At 37.3% G+C, this 14,236-nt stretch overlaps 1 protein-coding gene across 12 annotated transcripts in view; it reads right to left on the bottom strand.

Moving 5' to 3' along the window:
* Nucleotides 1-14,236, bottom strand: part of LOC105220378 (probable nuclear hormone receptor HR38) — a 319,583-nt gene that overhangs the window by 199,880 nt on the left and 105,467 nt on the right. For all 12 annotated transcript variants that reach the window (XR_008470546.1, XR_008470547.1, XR_008470548.1 and 9 more), the window contains one exon: nucleotides 12,841-13,872. Coding sequence is in view for 9 of the 12 variants with exons in the window: in XM_054227790.1 (XP_054083765.1) it covers nucleotides 12,841-13,693 (853 nt within the window). In the remaining 3 variants the exon portion in view is untranslated. The remainder of the gene's footprint in view (nucleotides 1-12,840; nucleotides 13,873-14,236) is intronic.

The raw sequence follows: 14,236 nt of genomic DNA, 5'->3' as shown, positions 1-14,236 counted from the left end.
GTTTATTTTAATAGTCAGTATAATTGTCCTTATATTTTAAAACTAAATTAAGCCGCTTAATCAGAGAATTCGCTACTGACTGTAGAATAGTTATGTAAATATTGGCAAATTCTTGCTTTATGGCTAATTTAAGGTGACGTACTGTCTCAAACTGCTTTCCGTTGTGGAAAACAGGAGCTGAGAGGTTCCCCCAGAGATCGTCAATAGGATTTAGGTTCGAACTCAATGCTGCACACTGTAATACCGGAATTTTACGGTCGTTAAAGATGTTCGTCGTGTGGGTTGAAGCGTTATCCTTTCGATATTTCCAGTTATATGCCATAAATATTGCCAGCAAATTTTATTAACTCGCTGTCCAAAAGATCTACATTGATATTAGCATTCATTTGAGTGAATAAAAAACATGTAGATAGCTTTCCACAGCAGCAAAATGCAGCCAATGAAATCAAGGTACCGCTTCCAAAACATAGCTTGTAGTAGGACCGCCGTTCCTGGTGCGAATCTCTCCAATATTTCTTGCAATGACCTGGGCCGACCAAATTTAATTTTTTTTCGTCACTAAAGACTGTATTCTATCACTCATCGGCACAGAATTGGTATTTATTTGCAAACCTCAAATGTGCATTATTGTGTCTTTCTTTAGCGTTGGTTTAGGTGCCATGGAGGTGTGTTACAGAAACTGATTTTTTTGTATAATTGGAATAATTATATTTATTGTGATTTTCTGTCTTAACTAGGTCCATATTTGGTCGTTGCTTATCAAGTCCGCAACTACTAGCCGTCGAATCATTCTTTCGCACCGCTCATCAATGTTGTTTTTCGTCCGCTGCGTCGCACTATACCATAATTAGTGGGGTTTTTAAGAAATTTGGAGATACAGTTCCGATGTCGCTTTGGTCTAGAGCCATTTTGGAACCGCTTTTATGCATTCCTATGATTATTACTTGTTTCTCGGCTTATAAACTGGTACCACGAGACATTTTAGGCTTAAAGTTAAATAAATGCAATCAAATTTTTAATAATTCATTAAGTTAATGCACCTACAATAATTTTGAAAACAAATTTTAGCAAAAAAGTTTTTGCTGCGACACTATCAGTAAGAAAGATTCGCTAAACTGATTTTGCACATATAAATATTTTCTATGCAATACCCAATTCACAAGCACATTCTTAATGTAACTTTACAACGAACGAGAAAAGTATGAAACAATTTTCGCATATCAACCTTTTATTCCACATTTACCGATATCCAAAAAATAACAGTGAATAAGAAATATAAACAAAAACCGAAATGCACATATAATTATTTGACTGGGGTACTAACTGAACTCAACAAAGAAAGTATAAATTTAGTTTACTTAAACCTGTGGTATATGCACTTTCGTATATACTTTATATTTATTTATAAATTTATCTGCGAAAATCCTTCCGGGAATTTTGGTAATTACATTAGTGTAAGTAGATAAGATAAGGATAATGTTATTTTTACAAGTGATATGGATTTTACCAAGTGCCGGTTAAATTAGGTATTGAATGGTTAAATACTTTTCTTTACCTATACGGATGTATTCTGGGTAAAACCCATTTTTCGTAAAACTGTTAAAAAAGCCTATAACTGTTTTTATATTATTATGAAAATTCTAAATATCAAAGGCGGAACAATATTTTCACGTGTTGGCAAAACTTAATATTAAACAAGTAAGGAGGGGCTAAGTTCGGGTGTAACCGAACATTTTATACTCTCGCAATTTATTTATTAAACTTTATTTATATTAATAATACACAATTTGACCCACATATTCGTCATATATAGTGCATAAAGTCCATTGAAAGTTGGAAACCATAATATTAGGTTAGAAGCACCGATGCCCTCGTGTTCGATATATGGGGCCTTAAAAACCTAAGGTCCGATTTCGGCGATTTTTAGAATGGGACTGCCACACTATAAACAAAGTATTTGTGCAAAGCTCTGCACCGATATCTTCACTAGTGCTTACTTTATATATTGTAAAGTTGGCCTATTTTCACAACATATCATTGGGATGTAAGGAAACTATTACAAACCAAGTTTCATTGAAATCGGTCGAGTAGTTCCTGAGATATGGTTTTTGACCCATAAGTGGGCGACGCCATTTTTTAACAAAATCTGAGTGCAGCTTCCATCTGCCAGTTCTTATGTGAACTTTAGTGTTTCTGACGTTTTTGGTTAGTGAGTTAACCCACTTTTAGTAATTTTCAACCTAACCTTTGTATGGGAGGGGGCGTGGTTATTATCCGATTTCTTTCATGGACTGTATAAGGAAATGGCTAAAAAAACGACTGCAGAAAGTTTGGTTTATATAGCTCTATTGGTTTGCGAAATATCTACAAAAAACCGATTTGGGAGCGGGGCCACGCCCACTTCCCCAAAAAAATTACATCCGAATATGCCCCTTCATAGTGCGATCCTTCATACCAAATTTTATTTCCATAGCTTTATTTATGGCTTAGTTATGGCACTTTATGTGTTTTCGGTTTTCGCCATTTTGTGGGCGTGGCAGTGGTCCGATTTTGCTCATTTTCGAAAGCAATCTTCCTATCGTGCCAAGAAATAAGTGTGCCAAGTTTCATCAAGATATCTTAATTTTTACTCAGCTTGCACAGACGGACGTTCGGACGGACAGACAGACATTCGGGATTAAACTCCACTCGTCATCCTGATCACATTGGTATATATGACTCTATATCTAACTCGTTTAGTTTTAGGTGAAGTGAGAAGGCGAACCCGCTTCTGCGGTTGTGCGTAGGGCTTGGGACCCACCACATAAAAACGAAGTACCAATGCAAAATCGAAAAAGAAAGCCTCGGATGAGACACTCCCCTTTTGATGACGACCCTTGCAAACGTTTTAAGGATAATGATTTAAGGGCATGCACCTGGAATGTCCGGACCCTTAATTGGGAAGGTGCCTCTGCCCAGCTGGTTGATGTCCTCGTAAGAGTAAAGGCTGACATCACCGCAATCCAAGAAATGCGATGGACGGGACAAGGACGGAAGAAGGTGGGTCCTTGTGACATCTACTACAGCGGCCATAAAAAGCGCAAATTCGGTGTGGGATACGTGGTGGGAGAGAGCCTACGTCGTCGAGTCCTGGCATTCACTCCGGTGGATGAACGTTTAGCCACAATCCGCATCAAAGCGAGGTTCTTCAACATATCCCTGATTTGCGCTCACGCCCCGACGCTAGGGTGGGTAAAGAAGGTGTATTTGGCACAACAGTCGGAAAATTCAGCCTCCATGACGAAACATCTCCAAACGGTCTGAGGCTGATCGACTTCGCCGGGGCCCGAAATATGGTCGTCTGTAGTACTAGATTCCATCATAAGAAAATCCATCAAGCTACTTGGCTGTCCCCGGATCGAATAACTCGCAACCAAATCGATCATGTTGTGATAGATGGACGACATGTCTCCAGTGTTTTTGATGTGCGTACGCTTCGCGGTCCCAACATCGACTCGGACCACTATCTTGTAGCAGCTAAGATACGCACCCGCCTCTGTGTAGAAAAGCGCACACATCAACAAACACAAGGAAGGTTCGAAATCGAGAAGCTGCAATCACAACCGACAGCCGAACGATTTTCTACTCGACTTGCACTCCTGCTCTCTGAGAGCACTCATCAGCATCTCGGTATAAGGGAACTGTGGGATGTCATATCAAACTCCTTACGTACAGCTGCAACCGAAACCATTGGCTTTCGGAAAAGTCAAAAAAACAGCAGGTACGATGAGGAATGCCGTCTCGCAGCGGAGAGAAAACATACTGCCGACCTCGCAACGTTGCAAACAACCATAACACGTGCGGGATGGGGTAGATACCGAGAGCTGAAGAGGGAAGCGAGACGCGTCTGCAGACAAAAAAAGAAAGATGCCGAAATGCGTGGGTACGAAGAGCTTGAGAAGCTGGCAGCCAGAGGTAATTTATGAAAAAATGAAGCGACTTTACGAAGGTTTCAAGACCGGAGCATCCTCATGTAGAGACCAAGTTGGTAATCTGGTAACCGATGTCCAGGGCATACTGGGATTATGGAGGGAACACTTCTCCGACCTGCGGAATGGCAGTGAAAGTACAACACCAGGAGATGGCGAACCCGATTCCCCAATCGATGACGATGGAATCGATATTCCAATACCCGACCATGGAGAAATTCGAATAGCAATTACCCGCCTCAAGCACAACAAAGCGGCAGGGGCCGATAGATTACGTGCTGAGCTATTCAAATACGGCGGCGAAGAACTGATAAGGTGCATGCATCAGCTCCTTAGCAAAATATGGTCGGAAGAAGGCATGCCTGACGATTGGAATATCAGTGTGCGCTGCCCAATCCATAAAAAGGGAAATCCCACAAACTGTGCCAATTACCGTGGGATAAGCCTCCTAAATATCGCCTATAAGGTTCTATCAGTACGCTCGACTTAAGCCATAAGCCCACCGTCAACAAACTGATTGGACCGTATCAATGTGGCTTTAGACCTGGAAAGTCCACCATGGACCAGATATTCACCATGCGATAAATTTTGGAGAAGACTCGTGAAAAGAGGATCGACACACACCACCTTTTTGTCGATTTTAAAGCTGCTTTCGACAGCACCAAAAGGAGCTGCCTTTATGCCGCGATGTCTGAATTTGGTATCCCCACAAAACTAATACGGCTGTGTAAGTTGACGTTTAGCAACACCAAAAGTTCCGTCATAATTGGGACGGACCTCTCCGAGCCGTTCGATACCAAACGAGGTTTCAGACAAGGTGACTCACTATCGTGCGACTTCTTTAACTTGATGTTGGAAAAAATAGTAGAGAAGGTTCAATCTTCTACAAGAGTGTACAGCTGCTGGCGTACGCCGATGATATTGATATCATCGGAAGCAACAACCGCGCCGTTTGTTTTGCTTTTTCCCGCATGGATAAGGAGGCGAAGCGAATGGGTCTGGAGTTGAATGAGGACAAGACGAAATATCTCCTGTCATCAAGCAAACAGTCGGGGCACTCGCGTCTTGGCTCCCACGTCACTGTTGACAGTCATAACTTCGAAGTTGTAGAAATTTGATAATCAGAATATAAGGTATATGGGAGCTATACGAAGTTATGACCCGAGGTTAATCAATTATGGCAGAGAGACACACTATTAGAAGAAAACACTTTCCTCTGAGTTACATTAAATTATCTGAGAGATTTACCCATATTTTCAGTGAATAATTACCCTTAGGCACTGAGTTCTTCATGTTCGATATCCGGGGCCTTGAAAAGTTATAGTCCGATTTCGACAATTTCTCCACAAGTGAAGCCATAAATGATATATATACATATATATATTATATGTATAAAGTTTTATTTCTCTGTCATCATCGGTTCCTTATGTTTACATTATAAAGTGAAGAAATAAGATGGAATTAAAAATTGAGTTGTATGGGAAGTAGGAGTGGTTGTGAACCGATTACGGCCATCAACCACCCGTGTCATCAGTGTTTATATACCGAATTTCATTGGAATCGGTCGAGTAGTTCCTGAGATATGGTTTTTGACCCATAAGTGGGCGACGCCAAGCCCATTTTCCATTTTGTAACAAAATCTCACTACAGCTTCTTTCTGATATTTTTTCTGTATAATTTAGTGTTTCTGACGTTTTTTGTTAGTGAGTCAACGCCCTTTTAGTTATTTTCAACATAACTTTTGTGTTGGAGGTGGGCATGGTTATTATCCGATTTCTTTCATATTTGGACTGTATAAGGAAATGGCTAAAAGAAACGACTGCAGAAAGTTTGGTTTATATAGCTTCATTAGTTTGCGAGTTATATACAAAAATCCTATTTAGAGGCGGGGTCACACCCACTTTAAAAAAAAAATTACATAAAAATGTGCTCTCGCTAATGCGATCCTATGTTACAAATTTTATTTCCATAAATTTATTCATTGCTTAGTTATGACACTGTATATGTTGTCGGTTTTCGCCATTTTGTGGGCGTTTGAACCGATTTTGCCCATTTTGGAAAGCACCTCCTCATGGTGCCAAGGAATATTTGTTCAAAGTTTCATTAAGATATCTTAATTTTTACTAAAGTTATCGCTTGCACGGACAGAAGGACAGACGGACGGACAGACATCCGGATTTCAACTCTACTCGTCATCCTGATCATTTATACAGTATACTATCGAAAAGTAAATTCTCAAAAAGTAAATAATCGCGGAAAAGTTAATCACCTTTAAGATTATTCATGCTCCTCGAAAAAGTAAATTTTTTAATTTACTTTTCAGAGAGTGTGATAAAAAATTCGAAACGAAGCAAGCAGCGTTTTTTACGCTGTTGCAAAAACACTTACTATCTTGTTTATCGCGTCTTTTTAGTAAATAAACTCTCCTACTTGATCCACTGGTTTAAAAATGAAAACGATGCAAATCATTTGTCAGACTTTTTGAATTGTCGTACAAAAATGGTCAGAAAATATATTGCTAAAGAAAAACACAAAAGAATATTCAAGATTTTTTCTCTTCATAGTAAATACATAGGTATGTATGTAAATGTAAATATGTTTTTCATGTAAATCCACATGTTTTATTGAAGCAAATAAATTAATGAATTTTTTAAGTTTAAAAATTGTGGAGTACAAATTCTCATAAATTCGTTTTTTATACTCTCGCAACAAAGTTGCTAGAGAGTATTATAGTTTTGTTCACATAACGGTTGTTTGTAACACCCAAAACTAAACGAGTTAGATATAGCGTTATATATACCAAAGTGATCAGGGTGAAGAGTGCAGTTTAAATCCGAATGTCTGTCTGTCCGTCCGTCCGTCCGTCTGTGCAAGCTGTAACTTGAGTAAAAATTAAGATATCTTGATGAAACTTGGCATACTTATTTCTTGGCACCATAGGAAGGTTGCTTTCGAAAATGAGCAAAATCGGACCACTGCCACGCCCACAAAATGGCGAAAACCGAAAACACATAAAATAAATAAATGCCATAACTAAGCCATAAATAAAGCTAAATTTGGTATGAAGAATCGCACTATGAAGGGGCATATTTGGTTGTAAATTTTTTGGGGAAGTGGGCGTGGCCCCGCCCCCAAATATGCAAACCAATAGAGCTATATAAACCAAACTTTCTACAGTCGTTTATTTAGCCACTTTTTAATACAGTCTAAATATGAAAAAAAAATCGGATAATAACCACGCCCACCTCCCATACAAAGGTTTGGTTGAAAATTACTAAAAGTGGGTTAACTCACTAACGAAAAACGTCAGAAACACTAAATTTCACATGAGAAATGGCAGATGGAAGCTGCACTCAGATTTTTTTACAAAATGGAAAATGGGCGTGGCGTCGTCCACTTATGGGTCAAAAACCATATCTCAGGAACTACTCGATCGATTTCAATGAAACTTGGTTTGTAATAGTTTCCTTACATCCCAATGATATGTTGTGAAAATAGGCCAAATGGCTTCACAACCACGCCTACTTCCTATATACCAGAACTTTGAAGACGATCTGAATCGTTTACTTTACAATATATAAAGTAAGCACTAGTGAAGATATCGGTGCAGAACTTTGCACAAATACTTTGTTTATAGTGTGGCAGCCTCATTCTAAAAATCGCCGAAATCGGACCATAGGTTTTTAAGGCCCCATATATCGAACACGAGGGTCTCGGTGCTTCTAACCTAATCACTGAAATCATAGTGATTCAAAAATAGCAATATCGCTCATCACTAATGGACACACACATCACGGGCAGCTCAGAAAACCGTAGATCTAAGTATGCTTTATACACAGTGGAGGAGTTAGATCCCATTCCTGCAGATATAGTATCAGAAAGTAAGGTAAGATGGGCAAGTTTAAAGTCCTTCACTTCTCCGGAATCGGATGAGATATTTCCGGCGCAACTACTGGAATCCCTGAATTACATTACAGGCTGGCTGGTAACAATGTCAAAGAGACATTGCAATTAAACTATATTCCATCGTTATGGAAAGAAATCTAAGTAATTTATATAGCAAAGGCACGCAAGAGCATAGAGAGAACGCAACGCTTTTGGTGCGCTTATACCACTAATTTGTGTTTCAGAGGTTTACCCATTTTTGGCAGCTCTAATGTTCCAGTTGTAAAATCCCTTGTCTTTTCATTTTTATGACACAAATCGTGGACTTATAACCTTTATATTTCTTCACAAAGAACGTCAAAATAGGTCCTTTTTGTAAATTAAAGAAAATTTTAGCAAAAACCAGTAAGGAAAGGCTAAGTTAGGGTGTAACCGAATATTTTATACTCTCGCAATTTATTTAATATAATACACAACCGATTTGGCCTGCTCTTACAACATAACACTGGGATGCAAGGAAAATATTACAAACCGAATTGAAATTGGTCGAGTACTTTTTGACCCATAAGTGAGCGGAGCCAAACCCATTTAAAATTGTGTATACCAATTTGAGTGTAACATTCTGTACCACTATTATAATAAAAATTTAGGTTTCTAGTGTTACTTACTGAGTTATAGCATTATTAATAGTGTTCATTATAACATTTGTATGGGAGGTGGGCGAAGTTATAAACAGTTTTCCTTAATTTTAGGACTGTATAAATTAGTACCTAAAAAACGATTCTAGAGAGTTTCCTTAATATTGCTTTAGTAGTTTCCTAGATATGTACAAAAAATTTTTGCGATCCTTTGTACCAAAATTCACTTTCAAAGATTTATTTATAGCACTTTGTGTCTTTACGGTTTTCGTGGGCGTGGCAGTGGTCTGATTTTGCCCAACTTCGAACTTAACCTTCTTATGGTGCCAGGAAACATGTTTCATCCAAGTTTCATCAAGATATCTTAATTTTTACTCAAGTTACAGCTTGCTCAGACGGACGGACAGCCTGGGCCTGGACTTTGCCTGGGACTAACTCTAGACAAGAAGCACTCATGGAAACTGAACTTATGTGGGTATTCAAAAAAATGTCTGCTGAAATTACATTTGGTGAATTTTTTGAGACTGTATCTGCCAGAATACTTACATAGTCACTTCATCTAACAGATCTAAGTGATGGGTTGGAGGTGATGTCCACCAATTACCAGATCAATAAATAAAGCCTCCTCCTAAAACAAAGCCTCCTCGTGTTGACAAAGAGAAATACATTATATTCTCGAAAAGTAAATCGATTGGTATTTTGGGTAATTTACTTTTCCAAATATATACATAAATTATCTGTTTTTATAATATTAAATGCATTATTAAACTTAAAAAATTCATTCATTTATTTGCTTCAATAAAACATATGGATTTACATGAAAAACATATTTACATTTACATACATACATATGCATTTACTATGAAGAGAAAAAATGTTGAATATTCTTTAGTTTTTTTTCTTTTGCAATATATTTTCTGACCATTTTTGTACGACAATTCAAAAAGTCTGACACCTGATTTGCATCGTTTTCATTTTTAAACCAGTGGATCAAGTAGGAGAGTTTATTTACTAAAAAGACGCGATAAACAAGAGAGTAAGTGTTTTTGCAACATCGTAAAAAACGCTGCTTGCTTCGTTTCGAATTTTTTATCACACTCTCTGAAAAGTAAATTAAAAAATTTACTTTTTCGAGGAGCATGAGTAATCTTAAAGGTGATTAACTTTTCCGCGATTATTTACTTTCTGAAAATTTACTTTTCGAGAGTATACTGTACTAGAAATCACCCTAGATGCTAAGCTTCGCTGGAAAGAGCATGTCAAAAAAAAGGTGTGAGCTTGATTTAAAATTTGCTAAGTTTTACCATCTAGTCGGTAGAAGATCCACGCTTTCAATCGAAAACAAGCTGTTTATATATGATCAAGTACAAAGCCAATTTGGGCCTATGAAGCTCAACTATGGGGTTGCTCAAGTCAAAACTGTATTGTCTGCATTCAGCGCTTCCAAAATAAAGTACTAAGAAGTATAGTTAATGCTCCTTGGTATGTTAGATCTGCTGACCTTCACCGTGATCTTGGTGTGAATTCTGTAGTAAAGGAAATAACCAAACTTGCAAAGACTCACGAAATGAGGCTTATACATCATGTAAATGAAGAGGCATCCATACTCATCGGTACTCCAGAACGAGAAAACCGACTGAAACGTAAGAGGCCGACTTGCTAAGTCTGAAAGCAAGGCAACTGTAGCAGCAAATGAATTTCTCTATCATTTAGCTTTTAATTATTATTTTTAAGTTATAGAATTGAATTGTTGTTAGTGTTTAATCATTGTATACTAGGTACAATTGTAATAAAAACAAGTAAGGAAAGGCTAAGTTCGGGTGCAACCGAACATTTTATACTCTCGCAATTTATTGAAGAAATTTTACCAATACATATATGCGGAATAAAGCTCACCGTATTTTTGAAAAACCTATAATTAGGTATATGGGAGCTAGGAGAAGATACTTTTGAAAAACCTACAATGAGGTATATGGAAATGTTATGACCCGATTTTAATAATTTTTGGAACAGAGACACACTATTAGAAGAAAACAATTTCCTCTGATTTAAATTGAGATATCTGATAGATTTGCCCATATTTTCGGTTAAAATTGATCCTTAGGCGCTGAGTTCAACCTGTTCGATATCTGGAGCATTGAAAAGTTATGGTCCGATTTCGACAATTTTTTTACAAGTGAAGGCAGAGATGATATGCACTAATTGTGTAATTTTTTTCCGTTATCTTCATTGGTTCCTTATGTTTACATTATAAAGTGAAGGAATAAGATGGATTTCAAAATTGAGTTATAAGGAAAGTAGTAGTGGTTGTGAACCGATTTTCCTCATTTTCTGTCCGTGTTATCAGGGTGTCAAGAAAATATTATATACTGAATTTCATTCGAATCGGTCTAGTAGTTCCCGAGATATGGTTTTTGACCCATAAGTGGTCGATGCCACGCCCATTTTCCATTTTCAAAAAAATCTGACTACAGCTCCCTTCTGCTATTTCTTCTGCAAAATTTTGTGTTTCTGACGTTTTTCGTTAGTTAGTTAACCCACTTTTAGTAATTTTCAACCTAACCTTTGTATGGGAGGTGGGCGTGATTATTATCCGATTTCAAGTATTTTCATGGTGTGTGGTGGGCTATGTAAGAGAACCGACTGCAGAAAGTTTGGTTTATATAGCTTCATTATGACACTTAATGTGTTTTTGGTTTTCGCCATTTTGTGGGCGTGGCAATGGTCCGATTCTGCCCATTTTCGAAATTGATCTTCTTATGGTGCCAAGTTTCGTCAAGATATCTTAATTTGTACTCAAGTTACAGCTTGCACAGACGGACAGACGGACGGACGGACGGACGGACAGACATCCGGATTTCAAATCTACTCGTCACCCTGATCACTTTGGTATATATGACTCTATATCTAACTCTTTTAGTTTTAGGTGTTACAAACAACCGTTATGTGAACAAAACTATAATACTCTCTTTAGCAACTTTTGTTGCGAGAGTATAAAAATAAAATTTGATAAGAAATCGCGGCCATGCCAATGTAGTACATTCATAAAATTTAATAAAACAAATAAGGAAGGGCTAAGTTCGGGTGTAACCGATCATTTTATACCCTCGCAATTTATTTATTTAACTTTATTTATATTACATAATACACAATTTGACCCACATATTCGTCATATACATTGTATAAAGTCCATTGAAAGTTGGAAACCATAATATTAGGTTAGAAGCACCGAGGTCCTCGTGTTCGATATATGGGGCCTTAAAAACCTATGGTCCGATTTCGGCGATTTTTAGAATGGGGCTGCCACACTATTAACATAGTATTTGTGCAAAGCTCTGCACCGATATCTTCACTAGTGCTTACTTTATATATTGTAAAGTAAACGATTCAGATCGTCTTCAAAGTTCTGGTATATAGGAAGTAGGCGTGGGCATATCATTGGGATGTAAGGAAACTATTACAAACCAAGTTTCATTGAAATCGGTTGAGTAGTTCCTGAGGTATTGTTTTTGACCCATTAGTGGGCGACGCCACGCCCATTTTCCATTTTGTAAAAAAATCTGAGTGCTGCTTCCATCTGTCATTTCTTATGTGAAATTTAATGTTTCTGACGTTTTTCGTTAGTGAGTTAACCCACTTTTAGTAATTTTCAACCTAACTTTTGTATGGGGGGTGGGCGTGGTTATTATCCGATTTCTTTCATGGACTGTATTAGGAAGTGCCTAAAAAATACGACTGCAGAAAGTTTGGTTTATATAGCTCTATTGGTTTGCGAGATATGTACAAAAAACTTAGTAGGGGGCGGCGCCACGCCCACTTCCCAAAAAAAATTACATCCAAATATGCCCCTTCATAGTGCGATCCTTCATACCAAATTTTATTTCCATAGCTTTATTTATGGCTTAGTTATGGCATTTATTTATTTTATGTGTTTTCGGTTTTCGCCATTTTGTGGGCGTGGCAGTGGTCCGATTTTGCTCATTTTCGAAAGCAACCTTCCTATGGTGCCAAGAAATAAGTGTGCCAAGTTTCATCAAGATATCTTAATTTTTACTCAAGTTACAGCTTGCACAGACGGACGGACGGACAGACATACATTCGGATTTAAACTCCACTCTTCACCCTGATCACTTTGGTATATATAACCCTACATATATCTAACTCGTTTAGTTTTGGGTGTTACAAACAACCGTTATGTGAACACAACTATAATACTCTCTTTAGCAACTTTTGTTGCGAGAGTATACATATATTTATTTTATTCGGAATGTAGTCTAAAATAAAATCTACATATATATAGTAAAAAGAATGATTAATATGTAAAATCTAGTATATTTTTAATTGCTTACCTGTCATAACAGCGAGTGCACATAGGCAGACGAAAGATGTAATGTCCATTTCTAAATTTTTTAATTGTTTACTAAATTCCAAAATGTTAAGGAGCCAATCTCCAAAAACTCTTTCACATTGTGTTTTATGCATTACCATACCATTACAAAAAGTTATATTCGAGTCGTTGGAATTGATCCGATATGATAATCTCAAAACAAACATTTCTAATGAAGCTGATTGAAAAAGCAATTCTTGGTCGGATTCACACAATTCACAGAAGCCAGGTATTTTGTAAATAAACTGCTCAATTCTGCTTACTGAGCTCCTCAATATTAGATAAAATTGTCGAACATTTTCCGACTCGCTTACGATCAGTGGTGAGTTTGCATATTGAGGTTCAGAATAAGTTGCATTGTCCAAATTCGAAATATCGGGTGTTGTATCTTTATGATTCTTAACTAGTATTGATATTAACGGTAAATTGTGATGTATGCCAAAATAGTTACTATTTTTATGTTTTGAAGGTAGTCTTCCGCGACGTCCTTTTAGTGAATCTGTTCGAACTACCTCTTTCACCATGCCAACTACCAAACATTTTTGGAAGCGACAAAACTGGCATCTATTACGTCGACGTCTGTCCACAGGACATGACTGATTTGACAGACAAACATATTTTGATTTTTTTTGTACAGTTCTCTTAAAAAATCCCTTACAACCCTCACAAGTTCTTACACCATAGTGCTGACAAACCGCTATGTCTCCACAAACTGCACACGTTTGCAATGATTCTTGACTGGTTGTACGACACTGTTTTTCGATACTCTTGTGGAATGAAGAGGAGTATTTATAAATGCTTTGAATTTGTGACATTTAACGTAGGTTTGCTTATATATGAAGATATGTATGTATATATAATTACTGATGCACTGAGGAAATCTCAAATCATGCAATACTCAGAATGTTTGTTGGTCATATATTTTCCAAATAAGTAATGTGTGATACGCATTGATCCAGACTGCACACTTACTTGCATGTGCACGTATAATTTTCTGTAAAAAATAGGAGTTTCAAACTAATTAGAAATTTATTTATATGTCTGAGTTCCAAGTTGTGTTTATAAAAATAAAAATGCTTAATATATGCAAAGTATTGTTTTTTAGTTTTATTTGTGCACATACATGGAACATATTACGCATCAATAAGGCTGGGTTCCGATTTTGTATTATATATATATATATATATATATATATACATTTGGCGTAGGAGCCGCTTACGCGATTATGCCGAATTTGGCGCCATTTGGAAATTCCAAGTACTGACAGCTACTTTCCACTTGTTCTTACCAACGAAGTGGAGGTCGTTTTCTTACACTTTCAAAGCTTGAGTGTTTTCGTCCATTCGGACAACATGACG

The sequence above is a fragment of the Zeugodacus cucurbitae genome, chromosome 3 (assembly GCF_028554725.1).
Source record: "Zeugodacus cucurbitae isolate PBARC_wt_2022May chromosome 3, idZeuCucr1.2, whole genome shotgun sequence".
NCBI lineage: Eukaryota > Metazoa > Arthropoda > Insecta > Diptera > Tephritidae > Zeugodacus > Zeugodacus cucurbitae.
This window is presented reverse-complemented; position numbering and strand designations above follow the sequence as displayed.